Source organism: Numenius arquata, chromosome W (genome assembly GCF_964106895.1).
Source record: "Numenius arquata chromosome W, bNumArq3.hap1.1, whole genome shotgun sequence".
Taxonomy (NCBI): domain Eukaryota; kingdom Metazoa; phylum Chordata; class Aves; order Charadriiformes; family Scolopacidae; genus Numenius; species Numenius arquata.
This window is the reverse complement of record NC_133615.1, coordinates 33,630,062-33,655,758: the sequence shown is the minus strand read 5'-3', so window position 1 is coordinate 33,655,758 and position 25,697 is coordinate 33,630,062. Positions and strand designations below refer to the sequence as shown.

General features: G+C 46.1%; 1 protein-coding gene and 1 non-coding gene across 2 annotated transcripts in view; one reads left to right on the top strand and one right to left on the bottom strand.

The window, feature by feature from the left end:
- LOC141476593 (macrophage immunometabolism regulator-like) overlaps positions 1–24,997 on the bottom strand; it is an 81,600-nt gene extending 56,603 nt beyond the window's left edge. Inside the window, exon 1 of the mRNA XM_074165357.1 lies at positions 24,920–24,997. Within this exon, the coding sequence (XP_074021458.1) occupies positions 24,920–24,997 (78 nt within the window). The remainder of the gene's footprint in view (positions 1–24,919) is intronic.
- Positions 4,659–4,759, top strand: LOC141476831 (U11 spliceosomal RNA). Its single transcript, XR_012463689.1, has one exon. It is a non-coding gene; the product is annotated as a U11 spliceosomal RNA (small nuclear RNA).
- Positions 24,998–25,697: the final 700 nt, after the last annotated feature.

Below are 25,697 nucleotides of genomic sequence, written 5' to 3'. Positions count from 1 at the left end.
CTCTACAACTCCCTGAAAGGAGGTTGTAGAGAGGTGGGTGTTGGCCTCTTCTCCCAAGTGAATAATGACAGGACCAGAGGAAATGGTCTGAAGTTGCGGCAGGGGAGGTGTAGATGTGCACTTCAGGGCATGCTCTAGTGGCCGAGATTGTAGGGGTTTTTTGTGTGTGTATGGTTGGACTCGGTGATCTCAGAGGTCCTTTCCAACCATGACGATTCTGTGATTCTGTGTTTGCCTGAGCAGTGTCCCAACTCAGGGGATTTGCTGGTCACAGCTCGCTGCAATCCAGGAGAGCTCAAAGGGTCTCACTAGAAACGCTACTTATAGGGTCTGAGATAATTGACTTTCATCAGGTATTTTTTCACTCCAGCCCAACTCAGATGATGGAATATTCTGGTACTTTCCACCATTTGTGCAAGTCCAGAACTTGCTAGATCTGCAACTTCTGATATCATCTCCCTTTGGGCCATGATCCAAGTACAGATGTACTAGGTTGTCAGGGAGTCATAGTTCCAAGCAATAGGGGAAGCAGGAGCTAGGCATGTTAAGGGAGTGCCTTAATGCTCTGGTCTTTTATCTTTTGCAATTCATGCCTGACATCCCCTAGGTTGGTGTGTGGCCCAGGGATGGGGAATCGCACTGAGTACCGAGTGGCCAAAACAGGGTGGGGGGTGGGGGTGGGTGTTGCACCACCACAGATATATATATAGTTTACATTGTATACTGCACAGTCATGGCTAAGTAAGCATGACTGTTCCTCAGGGGTCAGTATTGGAACCAGTGCTGTTCAACATCTTTGTTGGTGACAAAGCGGAACTGAGTGCACCCTCAGCAAGTTTTCCAATGACACCAAGCTGTGTGGCACAGTCGACATGCTGGAGGGAAGGGATGCCATCCAGAGGTACCTGGACAGGCTTGAGAGGTGGGCTCGTGCAAACCTCATGAAGCTCAACAAAGCCAAGTGCAAGGTCCTGCACCTGGGTCACGGCAATCCCAGGCACAAATACAGGTTGGGCAGAGAATGGATTGAGGGCAGCCCTGAGGAGAAGGACTTGGGAGTGCTCGTGGATGAGAAGCTCAACATGAGCCGACAATGTGCGCTGGCAGCCCAGAAGGCCAACCGCATCCTGGGCTGCATCAAAAGAAGCGTGGCCAGCAGGTCAAGGGAGGTGATTCTACCCCTCTACTCTGCGCTCGTGAGACCCCACCTGGAATACTGTGTCCAGTTTTGGAGTCCTCAACACAGGAAGGACATGGACCTGTTGGAATGGGTCCAGCGGAGGAGGGCCACAAAGATGATCAGAGGGATGGAGCACTTCTCCTGTGAAGACAGGCTGAGAGAGCTGTGGCTGTTCAACCTGGAGAAGAGAAGGCTCCGGGGAGACCTTATAATGGCCTTCCAGTACCTGAAGGGGGCCTACAGGAGAGATGGGGAGGGACTCTTTATGAGGGTGTGTAGTGATAGGACGAGGGGTAAGGGTTTTAAACTGAAAGAGGGGAGACTGAGATTAGATATCAGGAGGAAATTCTTTAGTATGAGGGTGGTGAGACACTGGAACAGGTTGCCCAGGGAAGTTGTGGATGCCTCATCCCTGGAAGTGTTCAAGACCAGGCTGGATGGGGCTTTGAGCAACCTGCTCTAGCGGGAGGTGTCCCTGCCCATGGCAGGGGGGTTGGAACTGGATGATCTTTAAGGTCCCTTCCAACCCAAACCATTCTATGATTCTATGACTAAAAGATCCCAGCTCATTGCAAGGAGAAGGAAAGCCTCCATTCTGAAGATAATAACCTTTGTTTCTCAAAATCTTAAAGCTGTCCACCAAGAATAAAGGATATCCCAGACTACCGAGAAATAATGCCAGCATCCTAGCCCCTCTAACACCTCTGTGAAACTCTCCCATTATCTGGCATCACAGATAAGTAACCATAGCAAGTCCAACTCCAGGGCCATCCAGATCAAGAAAGAAGCAGATGGATGATGATGCCATAGAATTATAGTTACTGAGCAAAACAGTATTGTGTGTGTTAAGTAGTGACTCGTCAAATCATGTTGTATCTGAGCACTTGAGAGGAGGACTCTGTCTGTTCATCTGTCTTTGATCCTGATCTGAGCATTCCTGAATCCAGATCCAGAATCCAGTTCCTGTCTTTCTCTGGGTCCAGTTTGAGATTTTTCCCTGTGCCTGCTGGTGACACGATCATTATCCTGGGAGCTTGATATGGTTTTGCATATATTGTATATATTTCATTATTTTCTTTTTTTTATTATTTAATTAATTTATTAATTTTTCATTGAAGTAGTTTAGTTTTTTTCTAAACTCGTAAATCTCTTTCTCTCTCTCCTCTCTTTGGAGACAGAGGTGGGGGAGAGCATGTGTCGTTCCCATTGGCCAATCCGGCCCATACCACGACTATGCTATTTTGTGGCATTTAATTTCCAATTAGTGAAATGAAATTAGAGAGAGTTATGCCCCAAATAGGGCAGGTTTAAAAAAAAAAAAAAAAGTCATTTTTACAAGTCTAACCAATTTAATGAATATTATTTATTCCCTCAAATAAAGGTGCACTCTTCCAGTAACATCGACATCATCAGAAACTTTATGCCAAATTCAGCTGGCGAGAGGAACTTAGAGAGTGGATGATTACTCTTTCTCACCTCTGAATATTTTACTGTATCCCAAAGTTTTCTTATTGAATCCTGCATACCAAATCTCTCAACACTGTATGGCCCAAATAAAAAGCTCATTTCCCCTTCCAAAAAAATAGATCGTTTTTCTTCAGCTCACTACCTACTTTATATTTGTCAGCTATGCTACCACTGTATGTGCCCTAAGTCAGATGGCATTATCTCAGGGTGTCCCTAAAGAGCAGTTAAGCCAGCAGAGAGAGCACATCAAGAGCAGGAGCACACAAGCAGACCCAAGTCTCAACTCTTTGTCCTAGTTTAGCATCCTGACAGTAGCTGTACTGACAGTATCGCACCAACCGAGACTCCCCGATTCCCATTCAGAACCTGATTCATCGGCTAGAGAGCCAAGGAGTGATCAGCAAGACTCGCTCACCCTTTAACAGCCTGATATAGCCAGTGCGAAAGTCTGATGGAGACTGGTGGCTGACAGTAGACTATCGTGGCCTGAATGAAGTCACACCACCACTGTGTGTCAGAAATGCTAGAACCGCAATATGAACTGGAGTCAAAGGCAGCCAAGTGGTATGCTACAATTGACATTGCTAATGCTTTTTTCTCTATTCCTTTAGCAGCAGAGTGCAGGCAACAGTTTGCTTTCACCTGGAGGGGTGTCCAGTATACCTGGAATCGACTGCCCCAGGGGTGGAAACACAGCCCTACTATTTGCCATGGACTGATCCAGACTGCACTGGAGAAGGGTGGAGCTCCAGAACACCTGCAATACATTGATTGTGGGTTCAGTTAAAGTTCACTCACACAGCTAAGATTTACGTGCATCTGGAGCAACAGTGTGTGCCAGTAGCGACCTTGAGAGCAGGGGAGGATGAGAAACATAAGTTACACATCCTGAAGCTCATCCTGATAAAAACAGAACACAGTCTGGGAACCGAAACTTGTCCTGTTAGCAGAGTACCTGTTATTGTGATAAGCTCAGTAGAAGGTAGAAAATATTTTTGTAAGTCCATGATTGGGCATTACGAGGGGAGTGGGTTTGTGTCTTAGTGTATATAAGTTTCTCTGTGTAGCAATAAAGGATGTCGGATTTGGATTCGCTTACTGCATGACCTACGAGTCTGTGATTTCTTCATACGCCACAAATGGCGCCCAAACAGGATTAAAGATTCAGCACGACGGTGATCAAGGACCGGTGGCGTACCCCCGTGAGCCGGACGGAAGACGTTGATCACCAAGGAGCTCCTATATACTCATCGCTGCACGATATAAGGTTAGCACAGCGAGGGGCCGGGGAAGGTATTATTATAATGGGGCAGTCTGCGATGAAAGCGCAGCAGATACATAAAGCACTTTTAATGAAAATCGTTAAGGAACAAGGATTAAAGTTACAGCCTCTTAAGCTTGTACAGCTTTTAGTATGGATTTGGGATCATTGTCCGTTGTATCCCCCCAACGGGTCTTATGATCTTTCTGACTGGCAGAAAGTGGGAGAATGCTTGCAAGCGCGACTAATTATTGATCATGATGTTAATCCTGATAATATCGTAACGTGGCATGTCATATATACAGCATTAAGAACATTCCTCCCTACCGATAAAGTGTTTGCTAACTCAGATTTTCCGCCTCCGCCGGCTGATTTATTAACTTTAGAGGATACAGCTCCGGCTGGTTCAGACCCTGACGCTGAGCCTGTCTGTGATTCAGCTCAGCAGCCGCAATTGCCGTTAGCTGCTACAGTAGAAGCAGCCGACGACTTAGACTCACCGATACCTGAGGATCCCTTCGATCCAGGTCCTATTGACTCTGATCAAGAGCCTGATTTGTACCCGCCCTTAACTCCGGTTAAAGCTATGGTGGCTTCTGCACCAACCGCAGAACAGATCTTACAAAATACTAAATGAATGACTGTTAGTCGTGCCTCCGTTACGCGTCCACCGCCTTATGCTCCTTCTTTAGATGTGCCTCCTAATGATTCTCACGATAAGGCAAGAAGGGATTTCGTGGAAGAGTGTAGAAAAAGGGCTTCTGCCGTGTGTGGCACGGGGGGGCCACGCGGCCGCCCCCGCGGAATCAACATCAAGAGATTTTAGAACTGTCATTTGCGAGTATCCGCCAGGGAGCGCAAGAGCCTAACATAGAATTCATAGACCGCTTGCAAACAGCTATTTCTTGACAGATTGAACTTCCAGCAGCTGCTGAACTTTTATTAATGCAATTAGCAGTGGAAAATGCTAACGCTGAATGCCGCAGGGCTTTAGACCCTATACGTGGCAAGGCCACCACTTTGAATGAACTTATTAAAGCGTGTCAGCATGTAGGAACGGAAGAGCACAGGGCTGAGATGTTAGCGACGGCAGTGGCTCAACAACTAATCCTGGCTTGTGCTGCTATTAAATGTTTTTCGTGTGGGCAGGGTGGACACATGAGAAAGGATTGCCCAAAACGAAGGGGAGAAAGGGATAAGACTCCAAATGAATTATGTCCTCAGTGTCAAAAAGGATATCATTGGAGCAATCAATGTCACTCTAAATTTGATAAAAATGGTAATCCCTTACCTGCTTCGCGGTCGGGAAATGCCAAGAGGGGCGTGCGTTCCAGTGCCCCACGCAATCCCAAGAGGGCCCAAGGGCAGATGCTGCAATTAGCACCACAGCAGGGGAACGGACAAGCAATGCAGGCATCATCCCCCGCCGTGCCACCCCTGGAAGTGCCGGGTTGGACGTGGCAACTGCCGCCACAACAAATGTAAATGATACTTCTGTGCACCTGATATCAACAGGACTGCAAGGGCCACTGCCTTTTAAAGGACATGCTTTGTTACTGGGGCGGTCTTCTACTACAAAGATGGGTTGGTTTGTTTTACCTGGGATTATTGATAGTGACTATCGGGGAGAAATTAAAATCATGGTATGGACTCCGAATCCTCCCTGTACCATACCAGCAGGTGAACGCATTGCTCAATTAATACCTCTCCCTAGTTTGTCTCCTTTAACAGATGACACTGCTGCATTGGCACCGATCCGTGGAGCTGGAGGTTTCGGGAGTACAGGATCCCCACAGATTTATTGGACTCAGCAGATCACGACTCAACAACCTTTTCTTACTTGTCGACTTAATGGTAAAGATTTTTCAGGGTTGGTAGATACTGGAGCGGATATTTCTATCATCCGTAAGTCTGACTGGCCGTCTGAATGGCCTGTTGTGGACACAGCTGCTTTAATTACTGGAGTTGGAGGAACTCAGCTTCCTTAACAATTGCTACAATTCCTGCTGGTTGAAGGACCGGATGGAAAAATAGCTAAATTGAAACCATACATTCTACCAGTACCCTGTACATTATGGGGCCATGACTTGATTTCACAATGGGGTTTGCTTTTAATGACACATTTTTGACTGGGGTCGCTGATGTCCAGCCGCAGCTCAAACTTACGTGGTTAACCAATTCCCCTGTTTGGGTTGATCAGTGGCCCCTCAGAGGAGAGCGGTTGGAGCGAGCGCGAGAGCTGGTTGCAGAACAATTGCAGTTAGGACATATTGCCCCTTCTACAAGCCCATGGAATACTCCAATTTTTGTAATACCTAAGAAATCGGGCAAATGGCGATTATTGCAAGATTTATGAGCAGTTAATGCTGTTATAGCTCCAATGGGTGCACCGCAATCGGGACTGCCGAATCCTGCAATGATACCGCAATCTTGGAATCTTCTTGTCATTGATCTAAAGGATTGTTTCTTTACAATTTTTCTGCATCCTGATGATTGTCCACATTTTGCCTTTTCTATACCTTCTATTAACAATGAAGAACCCATGGAGAGATATCATTGGGTAGTGCTTCCTCAAGGCATGAAAAATAGTCCAACTATTTGTCAATTTGTTGTTTATTCTGCTTTGAAACCAGTGAAAACACAATTTCCTACCCTGTTGTTTTATCATTACATGGATGATATTTTAATTGCTGCGCCTGATGAGTTTCAGTTACAATCTGTGTTTGCTCAGGTGAAATTGGCCATGGAACGCTACGGACTTCGGATTGCACCTGAGAAGGTACAGTCTATACCACCTTGGAAATATCTGGGTTGGCAAATCTTAGATAAAACCATTATTCCACAACCCATACAAATTGTCAATACAGTAACTACATTGAATGAGTTACAAAAATTATTGGGAACCATTAATTGGCTACGACCTTTATTGGGGATTTCTAAAGAACTATTATCTCCCCTGTTTGACCTTTTGAAAGGTGATTCTGATTTGTCATCCCCAAGATCGATTACCGGGGAAGCTTCACAAGCATTGCAGATTGTTGCAGAAAGGGTTAATACAGCCTTTGCATCCAGGTATGATTTAAATTTACCTGTTCGTCTATTTTTAATCCCTAATTCTTTCCAGCCGTATGCGCTTATTGGCCAATGGGATGAAAAGGAACAACAGCTATTTGTACTAGAATGGCTTTTCCTTCCTCATTCATTTTCAAAAACTGTAACTACTTTGCTTGAGATGTTTGAGAGATTAATTTCTACAGGTCGACTGCGATGCCAGCAACTTCGAGGAAGTGATCCTGATTTCATTCATATGTACATCACGAAGGAAGATTTTACGGTAATGCTTTGTGAGAGTTTATCTTTACAGGCAGCCTTTGTGGACTACCTTGGCAAAATACTTTATACTCTGCCAAAGCACCATCTGCTTAACTCCCTAAAAGATGTTCCTCTACAGCCTCTTTTTTTACAGCAATCATAGAATCATAGAATGGTTAGAGTTGGAAGGGACCTTAAAGATCATCAAGTTCCAACCCCCCTGCCATGGGCAGGGACACCTCCACTAGATCAGGTTGCTCAAAGCCCCATCCAGCCTAGCCTTAAACACTTCCAGGGATGGGGCATCCACAACTTCCCTGGGCAACCTGTTCCAGTGCTTCACTACCCTTACAGTAAAGAATTTCCTCCTAATATCTAATCTAAATCTCCCCTCTTCCAATTTAAAACCATTACCCCTTGTCCTGTCACTACATCTCCTGACAAAGAGTCCCTCTCCGGCTCTCCTGTAGGTTCCCTTCAGATATTGGAAGGCTGCTATGAGGTCTCCCCGGAGCCTTCTCTTCTCCAGGCTGAACAACCCCAGCTCTCTCAGCCTGTCTTCATAGGGGAGGTGCTCCATCCCTCTGATCATCTTAGTGGCCCTCTGCTGGACTCATTCCAATAGGTCCATGTCCTTCCTGTGTTGAGGACTCCAAAGCTGGACACAGGTGGGGTCTCACGAGAGCAGAGTAGAGGGGTAGAATCACCTCCCTTGACCTGCTGGCCACACTTCTCTTGATGCAGCCCAGAATCTGGTTGGTTTTCTGGGCTGCCAGTGCGCACTGCCGGCTCATGTTGAGCTTCTCATCCACCAACACCCCCAATCTTCGCCAATCCCTAATGCCCGAACGGCATTCATTGACGACTCTGGAAGAACGGGCAAAACTGCTGTTGTCTGGCAAGAAGCCACACATGGGTGGCAACACTCTGTTGTTTTTCAGTCGGGTTCTACTCAATTGGTTGAGCTTGCAGCTGCTATCCATGCATTCAGTCTATTTGCTGCTGAACCCCTTAATGTTGTCACTGACTCTGCCGATGTCTTTGGTATTATACAAAGATTAGAAAAATCCTTTTTAAAGGAAGTTGCAAATCAGGACTTGTTTGATCTCCTCTCCAGACTGTATATATTGACTTCAGGGAGAGCTCATTCTTATTTTGTGTCTCATTTACGTTCTCACGCTACATTGCCTGGGCCTATGGTTGAAGGTAATGCTATTGCCGATTCTTTTACTATGACTGTTGTGGTACCTAAGAAACTTCAACAGGCTCAACTCTCCCATCAATTTTATCATCAGAACACCAAGGCACTCTCCAAGGATTTCCAGCTTACACTGCAGCAGGCACGAGAAATTGTCTCTGCCTGTCCAGATTGCCAGCGTCTCCTGCCGCTTCCTACACAGACTGGATCTAATCCTCGTGGATTGCAACCCAATGAACTATGGCAAACTGATGTTACTCATATTTCTGCCTTTGGAGTTTTTTGCTTCGTACATGTTACTGTTGACACCTTTTCTGGGTTTATTGTTGCTTCTGCACACAGGGGCGAAAAGGCTAAAGATGTCTGTCGCCATTGGCTTCGTGCAATTGCTGTTTTAGGTATTCCACAGAAAATTAAGACTGATAATGGGCCAGGCTATGTTGCCAGACAGATGAAAACCTTTTTAGCTGAGTGGGGTATCCTGCACGTTACAGGTATTCCCCATTCTCCGACTGGTCAAGCAATTATAGAGCGTTCTCATCTTACTCTGAAAAATATGCTTCATAAACAAAAAAGGGGGAATCCCCTGGGTATCACACCTCAGGAATGATTAGATAAAGCCACTTATGTTCTAAATTTTTTGAATCTTATGCGTGCTGACAATTTGACTGCTAATCGACGGCGATGTGGTTTGCCGGATCAGACAAATATGAAGCCTACTGTATTTTATAAAGACTTACAATCAGGACAATGGATGGGCCCAGTACCCTTGTTGTCATGGGGACGTGGTTATGGTTGTGTTTCTTTATCCACAGGACCATACTGGTTACCTGTGAAAAATATCAAGCCTGCCAACACTATGCAGAATCTGTTGAAGACGTCTCTCACGGTGAAGATAAAGAGGAAGATTCTAATCTTCCTCAGGTTTAATCATGTCGCATGTGTCTCGCATTATCATATGTATGTTGTGTAGCTCAGTAACTAGAGCTTATGTCTATTGGGCGCATGTTTTAGACATGCCTGTGTTTAGGCCTCTCACATGGTAGGATCTAGTGTCACCTTTAAGTAATAATGACACGAGATGGATGAGAGGAGTTTGATTACCACCATCTTGCGACGATGTTAACAATTCCTTTGAGACTAGCCAGATATTTTATAGTGACTTACATGTGTGTCACATGGGCCAATGTTACTAGGCCCGAGAATCAATCTCCTTATATAAATTTTACTACTCAGTTACATCTTATTGGATTAAAACTAAGTGGCAAAACTAATTACACTGTGGTCACTCTGCCAAGTCCAAGCAATACCGACGAGGAAGGTATTATCCCATATTTGTCCTCTTTTCCAGCACGCAACCTGCAAAATTGCAAGATCTACAACAATTGGCTCGGAGACCGTGTCTGAGGTTGTATCCTCAAAGACAAAATTTCTCATTTGGGTTTGTTATTGACTGGGGTCCGCATGGCACCTTTTGGAATCAAAAAATACAATTGTTTAGCATTATCATTTAGTGAGGATAATGCGAGCCTAATTTGGCATGATGGGAAATGGCAGGACCTTTGATTCTAAGGACAATCATTCTAGCATTAAAACAGATCTATGGAGATTAGTTTTGCCAGGTTTAACACGAACTGTATATCAGTTGTATATGCAGAAAAATATTACCTTAATCAGTCTGATGGGTTTTGCATTGTGCTAACATAACTGTGTGTTCTACTCACCCATATGTATTCGCATTAGCTTGTAATCTTAATGTAACCTTTAATGATAGTTTGTATTCATTAGAAGCACAATCCTTTTCTTTAAGAATTGTATTACACATGTTGATTTAGCATTAGGAAATTATATGACTATTGTTCTTTTAGAAGATGACCAGAAGTATGGATACCTGTTAATTTTACATGTGAATGGGAAGAGCAAGATGGTATAGGTTATTTAGTTAGACTTCTTAAGGATGAAGTTGAAAATACCAAAAAGAGGGTTAAGTGCTTTCTTGAGTGATTAACTTTTGCTATAGTACATGATTACAGGCCCTTGAAGATGCTTTGCTCTTTTTGTTTAATTTTCTTTCTTTTTGGGTTCCTAGGTTCAGTTATTAATTAGACACGTGATATTCGGTGCCAGGTTGTGATGACCCTTGCTTTGATTTCTATTCTAACTAATAAAGGAGGGGGAGATGTGGGTTCAGTTAAAGGTCACTCACACAGCTAAGATTTACGTGCATCTGGAGCAACAGTGTGTGCCAGTAGCGACCTTGAGAGCAGGGGAGGATGAGAAACATAAGTTACACATCCTGAAGCTCATCCTGACAAAAACAGAACACAGTCTGGGAACCGAAACTTGTCCTGTTAGCAGAGTACCTGTTATTGTGATAAGCTCAGTAGAAGGTAGAAAATATTTTTGTAAGTCCATGATTGGGCATTACGAGGGGAGTGGGTTTGTGTCTTAGTGTATATAAGTTTCTCTGTGTAGCAATAAAGGATGTCGGATTTGGATTCGCTTACTGCATGACCTACGAGTCTGTGATTTCTTCATACGCCACAATTGATGACATCATTGTGTGGGGTAATACAGCAAAAGAAGTTTTCAAGAAAGGTAAGAAAGTAATCAAGACTCTTCTGAAAGCAGGTTTTACTGTAAAAAGAGGTAAGGTCAAGGGACCTGCACGAGACATCCAGTTTTTGGGAACGGAGTGGCAAGATGGGTGTTGCCAGATCCCAGTGGATGTGATCAATAAAATAACATCTATGTCAGCACCAACTAACAAAAAGGAAACACAAGCCTTCTTAGGCATTGTGGGTTTCTGGAGAATGCATATTCCAGGTTCTAGTCAGTTTGTGAAACCTCTCTATGAAGTGACTTGAAAGAAAAATGATTTTATATGTGGTCCTGAGCAATGACAGGCCTTTGAGCAAATTAAACAGGAAATAGCCCATGCAGTAGCCCTTGGACCAGTCTGAACAGGATAGGACATTAAAAATGCACTCTACACTGCAGCCAGGGACAATGGCCCTACCTGGAGCCTATGGCAGAAAGCACCAGGGGAGACTCAAGGTCGACCCCTAGGATTCTGGAGTCGAGGATACAAAGGCTCCAAGGCCAACTATACCCCAACTGAGAAAGAGGTCTGGGCAGCATATGAAGGAGTTAGAGATGCTTCAGAGGTAATTGGTACTGAAGCACAGCTCCTCTTAGCACCTTCATTACCAGTGCTGGGCTGGATGTTCAAGGGTAAAGTTCCTTCTACTCATCATGCCACCAATGCTACCAGGAATAAGTGGGTTGCCTTGATCACACAGCGAGCTCAAATAGGAAACCCAAATCATCCAGGAATCAGAGAAGTGATCACAAACTGTCCTGAAGGCAAAGACTCCGGAATGCCGCCAGACAAGGTGTTGACCTGTGTTGAGGAAGCCCCACCATATAATGAACTCTCAGATAATGAGAAACAGTATGCTGGGTTCACTGATGGGTCTTGTTGTATTGTAGGGAACCATCGAAAGTGGAAAGCGGCTGTATGGAGTCCTACACGACAAGTCGCAGAAGCTATTGAAGGACAAGGTGAATCGAGTCAATTTACAGAGGTAAAAGCCATCCAGCTGGCCCTAAACATTGTTAAAGGAAGCACCGGATGGTTGGAAACCTATGCCGTACCCCATGCTACTGCCCGGAATACCATCCTGGGCCTTGAAAAGCAAGTCTTGTGGCGACATGGCACTCCAGAAAGAATTGAGTCTGACAATGGGACTAATTTCAAAAACAATCTTATAAGTACTTGGGCAAAAGAACATGGCATTGAATGGGTATATCATATCCCCTATCATGCACCAGCTTCTGGGAAAATTGAGCAATACAATGGGTTGTTAAAAACTACCCTGAAAGCAATGGGGGGTGGAACCTTTAAAAATTGGGACTGGCATGTAGCGCAAGCTACCTGGTTAGTTAACACCAGGGGATCCATCAGTCGAGCTGGTCCTGCTCAATCAGACCTTTTACATACTGTAGAAGGGGATAAAGTCCCTGTGGTGCATGAAAGGAATATGTTGGGGAAAACTGGGTTTTTCCTACTTCAGGCGAAGAGAAACCCATTTGTGGGACTGTTTTTGCTCAAGGACCTGGATGTACTTGGTGGGTGATGCTGCAGAATGGAGAAATTCAATGTGTACCTCAAAGAAATTTGACCCTCGGTGAGAATACTCAATCCTGAGTCTGCTGTAATAGATGAGACTCTGCAATTATGAACTGAATGGACTTAAAGAACTTTGTGTATAAAGATAAATCATAAATGACTGATCTCTGTATGTATATGTATATCTTGGATAAGAAGTATTATGGATGGATAAGAAGTATTAGTGATCTGACCATGATGCAAATGGTATGGAATAAGGGGTGGAATGTCCTGGTTTGGGGCAGAGCAGAGCCAACTTTCTGTTCAGTGAGAGAGGCTTTTGCTTATACTTGTTGCTGTGGCAACCAGGGTCAGCTGACTTCATTGTTTACCCCATGGAGGGGTTGCACCTGTGGGGAGGAGTGGACAGGTCAGGTGACCCAAACTGACCAATAGGGTATTCCATCCCATCTGCCATGCTCAATATAAAAGCTGAGGGATCAAATGGGTTTGGTTGTTGTCCTGGTTTGAAGTAAAACAGAACCAATTTTCTGTTCTGTAACTTTACATCCTAGCTAGGCCTCCTCTAACTCTCTGAAAGTAACGGCATATTGTGGAGAAAACTGCTCGGTCTCAGAATGATAAGACCAATGTTTCTGCTCCATGCCAAGGAATGGTATGCAGGGAGGCCCGTGCTTATACTTATTGCTATAACAACCAAGGTCAGCCAATTTCGTTATTTGCCCCCTTAGACGGTCGGAAACGGAAAAAACGTAAAGAGGGGTCACATCTGTGGAGAGGAGTGGACAGGACAGGTGACCCAAACCTGACCAACTGGGGTATTCCATCCCATCTGCCCCATGCTCAGTATAAAGGCTGAGGGATCAAAGGGTCAGCCCCTTCCTGCGATGGCCGACGTCCAGAGAGGACTCTGTCTGTTCATCTGCCTTTGATCCCGATCCGTGTGTTCCTGACTCCAGAGCTGGAATCCAGTTCCCATTCGTCACTGAGTCCAGTCTGGGACTTCCCCAGTGCCTGCCGGTGACGTGACTGTCATCCTGGGAGCTTGATACGGTTTTGTATATATTGTATCTATTTCATTATTTTCTTCTTTATTTTTATTTTAATATTATTTTAATATTAATTCTTCATTAAAGTAGTTTAGTTCATTCTAAACTTCTGAATCTCCTTATCTCTTTCTCCTCCTCTCTCCTCTTTTGGGGGGGGAAGGGCCATCTGTCAGTCCGGTTTTGGTAAATTCAGCTGAAACCACGACAGATTTATTGGCGCCCAACGTGGGGCCTGACGACTGTGGTCTGATAAGATTGCCTGAATAGTTTGAATTTCAGTTTGCTCAGGGAGAACCGACAGCTTACATCATGTCGTACCTACAGAATATTGTATATGGTATTTTTAGAGAGCTTTGTATGAAGTTCATTGACACAGTGGTGTTAAACTGGCCGAATATATTGAAAGGTTTATTTGGTTTTTGTGTTTGGATGCGGTGGGTCAAGCGTGCTGTATTCGTGTGGATGTGCCTCCAGATGTATAATGTGGTCAGTTGGATTGCTATGGTACCTGCATATCTTGGGCATCATGGGATGGATTCTGTTGCTAATCACACTTTCGATTTTCGCTGGGGAAAGTTTACCTTGCCTCTTAGTGATTATCCCAAAGTGATACCAACGGAATTAGGGGGTGAGAAACCTGTGGGCTCTTTGGAGAATGATTGTGATTATTGTTACGGTCACTTAATCGTGATAGTGCTGTCGATTTCACTGAATGTAATGCAGGCAGTATTTGCTATGAAATGTCAGTGCAGAAGCGAGCGTTGCGTGGCATGCACTATTGCTGCTCAGACACAAACAGAACTAGCTCCAGCTCTGGTTCCGGCTCCAGCCCAAGCCCTGGCCCCGGCCCAAGCCAAGCCAGCGGCACCGGCCAAGGCCACGCCGACACCGGTGCCAACGGCATCGGCTGCTCCCCCACAGCCACCGGCACGAGCCAAGGCTCCGGCCCCGGCGAAAGCCAGTCCCCTGGCCCCGCCGACACCGGCCCCAGCGGCAGCGGTCGCCCCCCCACCGGCTCCGGCCCAAGCCGCGTCCCGGCCCCGGTCACTCCGCAGCCGGCGGTAAAAGTGACTCCGCCGCCCGCACCCCCCACCCCTCTATCGCCAGCCCCTCCCACGCCCGGAGCGGCACCGGCTGCTCCGGCCCCGACAGCCAGCGCTGTCACTGCTCCAGCTCCCAAACCGAGCACTGCCGCTACCCCAGCGCCAGCAGAACCGGCACAAGTTGCCCCGGTGACCAGGAAGCAGAAAAAGAGGTCGGTTCGGTCCCCTGCCCCTTACGACAAGGACATGCCCAAGCTAGAGAGCTCGGGAGAGGGTTCCTCTGATGAAGATGCAGGACAGGGTCCGTCTGGTGTAGATAAAGGAAAGCACCCTCTTACAACACAGTCAACAGCCCCTTCTCAGGTAGATAGGGGAGAGGGTCCTTCTCAGCCAGCCTTGATACAGGATGATGCCTCAGATGTAGATATAATTATTAACTCTTTGTCCTTAAAGGATTTGCGAAATCTGAGGAAGGATTTTACTCATCATGATGGGGAGCCACTTCTCTCTTGGTTGCTCCGATGCTGGGACAGTGGAGCTAATTCCATAGACTTAGATGGTAGAGAAGCCAGCCAGCTGGGAAACCTGGCCAAAGAGGGAGGTATTGATAAAGCGATTGGGAATAGGGCAGACGTTCTCAGTCTCTGGAGGCGATTGTCATCAGCTGTAAAGAGCAGATATCCCTTTAAGGATGATATCCAATGCCGTCCAAGGCAATGGACCAGCATGGAGAAAGGTATTAAATACCTGAGAGAACTGGCAATTCGAGAAGTGATTTATGGTGATTGGCAAGTGACTATAAATCCTGATGAAATGCCATGTCAACGACCTTTGTTGAAAAAGTTTGTGCAGAGTGCACCATCACTGTATTCCCACACTTTGTCAACAATGGTCTGGGGAGCATCTGATACTGATACACCAACTGTAAATGAGGTTGCTGATAGGGTGCGACAGTATGAAGATAGTCTCTCTCGTCCCATCGGTGTTGCAGCAATAGAAAACCTGACTAAGAAAGTGGCTGAACAAAATAAGACACAGAATGAGACAATGGAGAAAATGACCAAGGCAATAGTTGAGCAAAACGAGACAATTTTTCACAAACTGCTTGAAAAACTTGCTGAGATTGGGAAAGAATCCTACTCTTCTCCAGCTCAGGCTCAAGTTGCAGCTCAGGCTCAAGCTCCTGCTCACATCCAAGTTGCAGCTCAGACTGAGGTGCCTGCTCAGACCCAAGCTGCAGTTAAGAGCAGTGTTGCAGCCATTAAGAAAAAACGCCCTCCTATGAGACCAACCAAAGGGAAACAGGACTCGCTCCGAGGTTTCCTGTGGCTTTGCCTCTGCAATTATGGAGAGGACATGAGGAGATGGGATAAAAAACCTACTTCAGCCCTACAGTCACGAGTGCTTGAGTTGCAAGGTAAAGCAAACAGAAGAAAGGATGGTTACATGAATATGGCTGCTCCAGTTCAGAATATGCACTGCCCCTGTCCAGACAGGAACTCACCTTGCAATTGGAGATGCTGTCCTCAGCATTAGGGTTGCCCTGCCTCCAGCCAGGAGGAGGAGAGGGATAACCGAGTTTACTCGACTGTGTGGATTCGATGGCCTGGCACATTAGAGCCACGAAAGTATAGAGCCCTGGTGGACACTGGTGCACAGTGTACCCTAATGCCATCGAATCATAGAGGGACAGAATCAGTCACTATTGCAGGAGTGACAGGAGGATCTCAAGAACTGACTGTACTGGAGGCCGAAGTGAGCTTGAATAAGAATAAATGGGAAAAGCATCCTATTGTGACTGGCCCAGATGCTCCGTGCATCCTTGGCATAGACTACCTCAAGAGAGGGTATTTCAAAGACCCGAAAGGGTATCGGTGGGCTTTTGGTATAGCAGCTGTAGAGACTGAGGGTGTTACACAGCTGTCTACCTTACCTGGCCTTTCAGATGACCCTTCTGTGGTGGGACTGCTGAGGGTTAAAGAACAGCAGGTACCACTTGCTACTTCCACGGTGCATCGACGACAGTATCGCACGAACCGAGACTCCCTGATTCCCATTCAGAACCTGATTCGTTGGCTGGAGACCCAAGGAGTGATCAGCAAGACTCGCTCACCCTTTAACAGCCCGATATGGCCAGTGCGCAAGTCTGATGGTGACTGGCGTCTAACAGTAGACTACCGTGGCCTGAATGAAGTCACACCACCACTGAGTGCTGCTGTGCCAGACATGCTAGAACTGCAATATGAACTAGAGTCGAAGACAGCCAAGTGGTGTGCTACAATTGACATTGCTAATGCCTTTTTCTCTATTCCTTTAGCAGCAGAGTGCAGGCCACAGTTTGCTTTCACCTGGAGGGGTGTCCAGTATACCTGGAATCGACTGCCCCAGGGGTGGAAACACAGCCCTACTATTTGCCATGGACTGATCCAGACTGCACTGGAGAAGGGTGGAGCTCCAGAACACCTGCAATACATTGATGACATCCATTGTGTGGGGTAATACAGCAAAAGAAGTTTTCAAGAAAGGTAAGAAAGTAATTGAGATTCTTCTGAAAGCAGGTTTTGCTGTGAAAAGAGGTAAGGTCAAGGGACCTGCACGAAACATCCAATTCTTGGGAATTAAATGGCAAGATGGTCGTCGCCAGATCCCAATGGAGGCGATTAACAAAATAACAGCTATGTCCCCACCTACTAACAAAAAGGAAACACAAGCCTTCTTAGGCGTTGTGGGATTCTGGAGAATGCATATTCCAGGTTATAGTCAGATTGTGAAACCTCTCTATGAAGTGACTCGAAAGAAAAATGAGTTTACGTGGGGTCCTGAGCAACGACAAGCCTTTGAACAAATTAAACAAGAGATTGTGCGTGCAGTAGCACTTGGACCAGTCCGAAGAGGACAGGACATTAAAAATGTGCTGTATACTGCAGCTGGAGATAATGGCCCTACCTGGAGCCTATGGCAGAAAGGACCAGGGGAGACTCGAGGTCGACCCCTGGGATTTTGGAGTCGAGGCTATAAAGGCTCCGAGGCCAACTATACTCCAACTGAGAAAGAAATCTTGGCAGCGTATGAAGGAGTTAGAGCTGCTTCAGAAGTAATTGGTACTGAAGTACAGCTCATCCTGGCGCCCCGATTGCCAGTGTTAGGTTGGATGTTCAAAGGTAAAGTTCCTTCTTCTCATCATGCCACCGATGCTACCTGGAGTAAGTGGGTTGCCTTAATCACACAGCGAGCTCGAATAGGAAATCCAAATCGTCCAGGAACTGTAGAAGTGATCACAAACTGGCCCGAAGGCGGAGATTTCACAATGCCACCAGAGGAGGTGGTAACACGTGCTGAGGAAGCCCCACCATATAATGAACTCTCAGATAATGAGAAACAGTATGTGTTGTTCACTGATGGATCTTGTCGTATTGTAGGAAAGCATCGAAGATGGAAAGCTGCTGTATGGAGTCCTACACGACGAGTTGCAGAAGCTACTGAAGGGGAAGGTGAATCAAGTCAATTTGCAGAGGTAAAAGCTATCCAGATGGCCCTAGACATTGCTGAGCGAGAAAAGTGGCCAATACTTTATCTTTATACTGACTCATGGATGGTGGCAAATGCTCTGTGGGGATGGTTAAAACAATGGAAGCAGAGCAACTGGCAGCGCAAGGGTAAACCCATTTGGGCTGCTGAATTATGGCAAGATATTGCTGACCGGCTAGAGAAACTAGTCGTGAAAGTACGTCATGTAGATGCCCACGTACCTATGAGTCGCGCCACTGAGGAACATCAGAATAATCAGCAAGTGGACCGAGCAGCTTTTCCAGACAGATTTAGACTGGGAACATAAAGGTGAATTGTTCTTAGCTCGATGGGCCCATGACACTTCAGGTCATCAAGGAAGAGATGCAACGTACAAATGGGCTCGTGACCGAGGGGTGGATTTAACCATGGACGCTATTGCACAGGTTATCCACGATTGTGAAACATGTGCCGAAATCAAGCAAGCTAAAAGGTTAAAACCTTTGTGGCATGGAGGTCGGTGGTTGAAATACAAGTATGGGGAGGCTTGGCAAATCGACTATATCACACTCCCTCAAACCCGCCAGGGTAAGCGTTACATGCTTACAATGGTGGAAGGAAGCACCGGATGGTTGGAAACCTATGCCGTGCCCCATGCCACTGCCCGGAATACCATCCTAGGCCTTGAAAAGCAAGTCTTGTGGCGACATGGTACTCCAGAAAGAATTGAGTCTGACAATGGAACTCATTTCAAAAACAATCTTATAAGTAGCTGGGCAAAAGAACATGGTATTGAGTGGATATATCATATTCCCTATCATGCACCAGCTTCTGGAAAAATTGAACGATACAATGGATTGTTAAAAACTACCCTAAAAGCGATGGGTGGTGGATCCTTTAAAAATTGGGACAAGCATTTAGCTCACGCTACCTGGTTAGTTAATACCAGGGGATACATCAATCGAGGTGGTCCTGCTCAACCAGACCTTTTACATATTGTAGAAGGGGATAAAGTCCCCGTGGTGCATGAAAGGAATATGCTAGGGAAAACTGTATGGGTTTTTCCTGCCTCGGGCAAAGGCAAACCCATTTGTGGGACTGTTTTTGCTCAAGGACCTGGATGTACTTGGTGGGTGATGCTGAAGAATGGAGAAGTTCAATGTGTACCTCAAGGGAATTTGACCCTGGGTGAGAATACTTAATTCCGAGTATGATGTTAGTTGTTTATAATACTAACAGTGTTCTATGAGTGTTTTTCAGGATGACACTGCAATGATGAAACCTAGCCGGATTGATCAAGTGGCGTCTAGTAAAACTTCTCCGAGATGGACATGTTACCCATGGGCACGAACCACAATGAATTTCACACTGTCTTTCCTACCCTGAGAACCTGATCTGCTGTGAAATGGACTTAAACTTCTGTATATAGAGATAAATTATAACTGAGTGATTTACACATATCTATCTATATATGTATGTATGTATAGATTTTATAGATGATAGTAGTTGTAATCTAAACATGATGCAAATGGTATGGAATAAGGGGTGGAATGTCCCGGTTTGAAGTAAAACAGAACCAATTTTCTGTTCTGTAACTTTACATCCTAGCTAGGCCTCCTCTAACTCTCTGAAATTAACGGCATATTGTGGAGAAAACTGCTCGTTCTCAGAATGATAAGACCAATGTTTGTGCTCCATGCCAAGGAATGGTATGCAGGGAGGCCCGTGCTTATACTTATTGCTATAACAACCAAGGTCAGCCAATTTCGTTATTTGCCCCCTTAGAGGGTCGGAAACAGAAAAAACGTAGAGGGGTCACATCGGTGGGGAGGAGTGGACAGGACAGGTGACCCAAACCTGACCAACTGGGGTATTCCATCCCATCTGCCCCATGCTCAGTATAAAGGCTGAGGGATCAAAGGGTCAGCCCTCTTCCTGCAATGACCGACGTCTGGAGAGGACTCTGTCTGTTCATCTGCCTTTGATCCCAATCTGTGTGTTCCTGACTCCAGAGCTGGAATCCAGTTCCCATCCGTCACTGAGTCCAGCCTGGGACTTCCCCAGTGCCTGCCGGTGATGTAACTGTCATCCTGGGAGCTTGATACGGTTTTGTATATATTGTATCTATTTCATTATTTTCTTCTTTATTTTTATTTTAATATTATTTTAATATTAATTCTTCATTAAAGTAGTTTAGTTCATTCTAAACTTCTGAATCTCCTTATCTCTTTCTCCTCCTCTCTCCTCTTTTTGGGGGGGGAAGGGGGGGGAAGGGCCATCTGTCAGTCTGGTTTTGGTAAATTCAGCTGAAACTACGACAGGTACTTAATACCTTTCTCCATGCTGGTCCATTTGCTTGGACAGCAATCAATATCATCCTTAAAGAGACACCTGCCCTTTACGGCTGATAGCAGTCACCTCCAGAGACTGAGTGTCTGCCTTTCTCCCAATCGCTTTATCAATACTTCCCTCTTTGGCCAGGTTTCCCAGCTGCTTGGCCTGTCTACCGTCTAAGTCTATGGAATCAGCTCCATTGTCCCAGCATCGGAGCAACCAGGAGAGAACTGTCTCCCCATCATGATGAGTAAAATCCTTCCTCGTATTTTGCAAATCCTTCTTAGAGAAAGATTTAACGATTATCTCTACATCTGAGCCCTCATCCTGTGTTGGCACTGCCTGAGAAGGACCCTCTCCTGAATCTGCTGTAAGAGGGTGCTTTCCTTTATCTACGCTAGAAGGACCCTCTCCCTTGCTGTCTGGCTTGGGCAGGTCTTTGTAGTAAGGAGCAGGGGAACGACCTGACTTTCTTTTCTGCTTCCTGGTCACCGGGGCAACGTGTGCCGGTTCTGCTGGCGTTTGAGTAGCAGCAGTGTTCGTTCTGGGAGCTGGAGCAGCCGGTGCCGCTCCGGGCGTGGGAGGGGCTGGCGATAGAGGGGTGGGGGGGTGCGGGCGGCGGAGTAACTTTTACCGCCGGCTGCTGAGTGACCGGGGCCGGGACGGGCCGGGGCGCGGCTTGTGCCAGAGCCAGGGCCGGAGCCGGTGTTGTGGCTTTTGCCGGTACCGGAGGCGGTGTCGGTGCCAGTGCCGGTGTCGTGGCTTTTGCCGGTACAGGCGGAGGTGTGGGCCTGGCCGGAGCCGGTGAGGAAGCAGCTGACGCCGCTGGGGCCGGTGCCGGAGCCGCTGGCTTGTCTTGGGCCAGGGGCGGGGCTTGGGCCAGAGCCGGGACCTTGGCTTGTGCTGGGGCCGGAGCCGACGTGGCTTTCACCAGTGCCGGAGCTCGTTTCGTTTGTGTCTGTACTGTGGCTTTCGCTGGGGCTGGGGCCGGTGTGGCTTGGGCAGTTGTTTGAGTTTCTGCTATCTTTGATTTCACCCGTGTCTGAGTAGCAATATTGCATGTCACATAATACTCACTCCTGCACAGATGTTTAACAATAAATCACCCCTGCAGCACATTCAGGAAAACCAACAGCAAAATCACAATGGAATGATAATAACATTCATTCTCTAAACAGCCCCAAGGTTTTCCATCCCCTAGTTCTGTTGGTGTCACTTTGGGATAATCATTAAAAGGCAAAGTAAACTTTCCCCAAGTAAAACCGAAAGTGTGATTAGTAACAGAATCCATCATATAATGCCCAAAATATGCAGGTATCATAGTAATCCAAGTAATCACATTATACATCTGAAAGCAAACCCACACCAAAATAGCATGCTTAGACCACTGCATCCAAACACAAAAAGCAAATAAACCATGTAACACATTTGTCAAATTAAGCACCACTGCATCAATTAACTTCATACAAGGCTCTCTAAAGGCACGATACAACATTGTGTAGAAACGACATGATGTGAGCTGTCTGCTCTCCCTGAGCAAGCTGGAATTCAAACTATTCAGGCAATCTATCAGAGCTCTGGTCAAGCTCTGTTCAGGCCCCACATTGGGTGCCAATAAATCTGTCGTGGTTTTGGCCGGATTGGCCAATCAGAATGACAGATGGCCCCTCCCCCCCCCCTCTTCAAAGAGAGGAGAGGAAGAGATTTAGAAGTTTAGAATGAACTAAACTAATGAAATATTAATATTAAAATTAAAAAAGAAATAATGAAATAGATACAATATATACAAAACTGTATCAAGCTCCCAGGATGACAGTCACATCACCAGCAGGCACTGGGGAAGTCCCAGACTGGACTCAGTGACGAATGGGAACTGGATTCCAGCTCTGGAGTCAGGAACACACAGATCGGGATCAAAGGCAGATGAACTGACAGGGTCCTCTTTGGATGTCGGCCATTGAAGAAAGAGGGCTGACCCTTTGATCCCTCAGCTTTTATACTGAGCATGGGGCAGATGGGATGGAATACCCCTGTTGGTCAGGTTTGAGTCACCTGTCCTGTCCGTTCCTCCCCACAGGTGGGACCCTTCTACGCTTTTTCCATTTCTGACCCTCCAATGGGGCAAATAATGAAATTAGCTGACCTTCATTGTTATAGCAATAAGTATAAGCAAGAGCCTCTCTGCATACCATTCCTTGGCATGACATACAGACATTGGTCTTATCACTCTGAGAACAAGCAGGGTTTTTTCCACAATATGCTGTTAATTTTAGAGAGTTAAAAGAGGCCTAGCTAAGATGTAAAATTACTGAACAGAAAGTTGGTTCTGTTTTACCTCAAACTGGGACAGAGGGCTAAGGAGAATCTCCATCCTTTATTGGATGGGGGGGAAACATAGTGACAAATGATGAGGAAAAGGCTGAGGTACTTAATAGTAAGACCAATTGATCTCAGGGTACCCAGCCCACTGAGCTGGAAGACAGGGGCAGGAAGCAGAATGAAGCCACCATAATCCAAGGGGAAATGGTTAGCAACCTACTGCACTACTTAGATGCACACAAGTCTATGGGGCCGGATGGGATCCACCCGAGGGTACTGAGGGAGCTGGAGAAGTGCTCACCAAGCCACTTTCAATCATTTATCAGCAGTCCTTGCTAACCAGGGAGGTCCCAGTTGACTAGAGGCTAGGAAATGTGACACCCATCTACAAGAAGGGCTGGAAGGAGGATCCAGGGACTTACAGACCTGTCAGCCTGACCTCGGTGCCTGGGAAGGTCATGGAACAGATCATCCTGAGTGCTAGCATATGGCACGTGCAGGACAACCAGGTGATCAGGCCCAGTCAGCACGAGTTTATGAAAGGCAAGTCCTGCTTGACGAACCTCATCTCCTTCTATGACCAGGTGACCTGCTTAGTGGATGACAGAAAGGCCTTGGATATTGTTTACCTGGACTTTAGTAAAGCCTTTGACACTGTTTTCCACAGCATTCTCCTGGAGAAAATCGCTGCTCATGGCTTGGACAGGCATATTCTTCACTGGGTAAAAAACTGGCTGGATGGCTGGGCCCAAAGAGTTGTAGAGAATGGAGTGAAATCCAGTTGGCGGCCGGTCACAAGTGGTGTTCCCCAGGGCTCGGTACTGGGGCCTGTTCTCTTCAATATCTTTATCAAAGATCTGGACAAGGGGATCGAGCGCTCCCTCAGAAAGTTTGCAGATGACACCAAGTTGGGTGGGAGTATTGATCTGCTTGGGGGTAGGAAGGCTCTGCAGAGGGATCTGGACAGACTGGATCAATGGGCCGAGGCCAATTGTATGAGGTTCAACAAGGCCAAGTGCCAGGTCCTGCACTTGGGTCACAACAACTCCATGCAACAATACAGGCTTGGGGAAGTGTGGCTGGAAAGCTGCCTGGCAGAAAAGGACCTGGCTGTGTTGTTCAACAGCTGGCTGAATATGGGTTGACAGTCTACCCAGGTGGCCGCAGAAGGCCAACAGCATCCTGGCCTGTATCAGAAATAGTGTGGCCAGAAGGACCTTTAACATGAAGATAACTAGTACTAGTACAGTAATATTCTACTTTTTATGTAAATAATTCACTTGAGCCCAACTACCGAATGCTCCAGAAGGAAGGAAACAGAATGAAATAATCATGCCCATAATGAAGATTAATTGCCATCCCTTCCTGTGAAGGCAATGGAAGAATAGTAGTTAATGTGTAGGACCCCGATACAGAGGAACAGTAAGACATTCTTTCCCTGTACTTGGAACTGGTGAGGCTGCACCTCAAATACTGTGTTCACTACAAGAAAGATATTGAGGTGCTGGAGCGCATCCAAAAAAGGTCAATGAGGCTGGTGAAGGGTCTAGAGCACAAGTCTTATGAGGAGAGGCTGAGGGAGCTAGGGTTGTTTAGCCTGGAAAAAAAGGAGGCTGAGGGGAGACCTTATGGCTTTCTACAACTTACCTGACAGGAAGCTGTAGCGAGATGGGTGTCAGTCTCTTCTCCCAAGTAACAAGTGATAGGACAAGAGGAAATGACCTCAAGGTGTGCCAGGGAGGTTTAGATTGGATATTAGGAAGAATTTCTTCACTGAAAAGGTTTTCAAGCATTGGAACAAGCTGCCCAGGGAAGTGGTTGAGTCACCATCCCTGGAGGTATTTAAAAGATATTTAGACATGGTGCTTTGGGACATAATTTAGTGGTGGACTTGGCAGTGTTAGGTAAATAGTCAGACTCGATGATCTTAAGGGTCTTTCCCAACCTAAATGATTCTATGGTAAGTGTTACTATAAATACATGAACAACAAAAGGAGGGTGTCCTGGTTTGAGGTAAAATTTTTCCTGATATCCAATCTAAACCTCCCCTGGCACAACTTGAGGTCATTTCCTCTTGTCCTATCACTCACTACTTGGGAAAATAGAAAGAAACCCACCTTGTTACAGCCTCCTTTCAGGTAGTTGTAGAGAGCCATAGTAACAGTGGTACCAACATGGTTACTCGGTGGTAACATGGTAGTGGTATAGGTCAGGCTCTCTAGCTGGAAGCTTATAAGACGGTTCTGTATGAACTGTGTACGACCAATGTAAAAGTCAGTTCTTTGTTGGCCAAGGAGGGAGACAAGGATGCTTAGCATAGAATTACCAAGGCAATTCATTCTCTTATATGCTATATGCATAGCGATGCCCCAGCCTTATGCATGGAGGACCCCAATACAGAGGAAAGCAAGGTTTATATATGTTACAATACAGTTGTGCAGCCTAATCAAATCACTCATGTTACAGGTGGACTAATCAGTTACTATCACTCATGTAATCAGTATGCACTTGTCCCATGCAGGTGGCTTTGGTTATATGCTTGTTGTTTGTTTGGTGTTTTTTTTTAAAGGCAAAACTTCTATTGTTTTGTCAGTATGTCAGTATAGTGTGTTCTCAGCCAGTAAGAGCTGGCTTAGGTTGGGTCTTCAGGTCACATCAACGCTGAGATAAAAGCTCATAGTCTCAGGTAGCATTCATTCTTTTAAGCAAGTTATATTGCAGTTATCATTTTGCCTTTCATGCCAATCATCACAAAAGAGCATTAGAGTCATCGAACTCCTTGTTAGTGTACGATCAAGCAATCGGATGGAGCTGTAGATTTTAAACATGTGCATGGAGGAGCAGAGCTGCCGACTCAGCGTGGCTTATCAGTGCTAGGGTCTAGTACCGAAACAG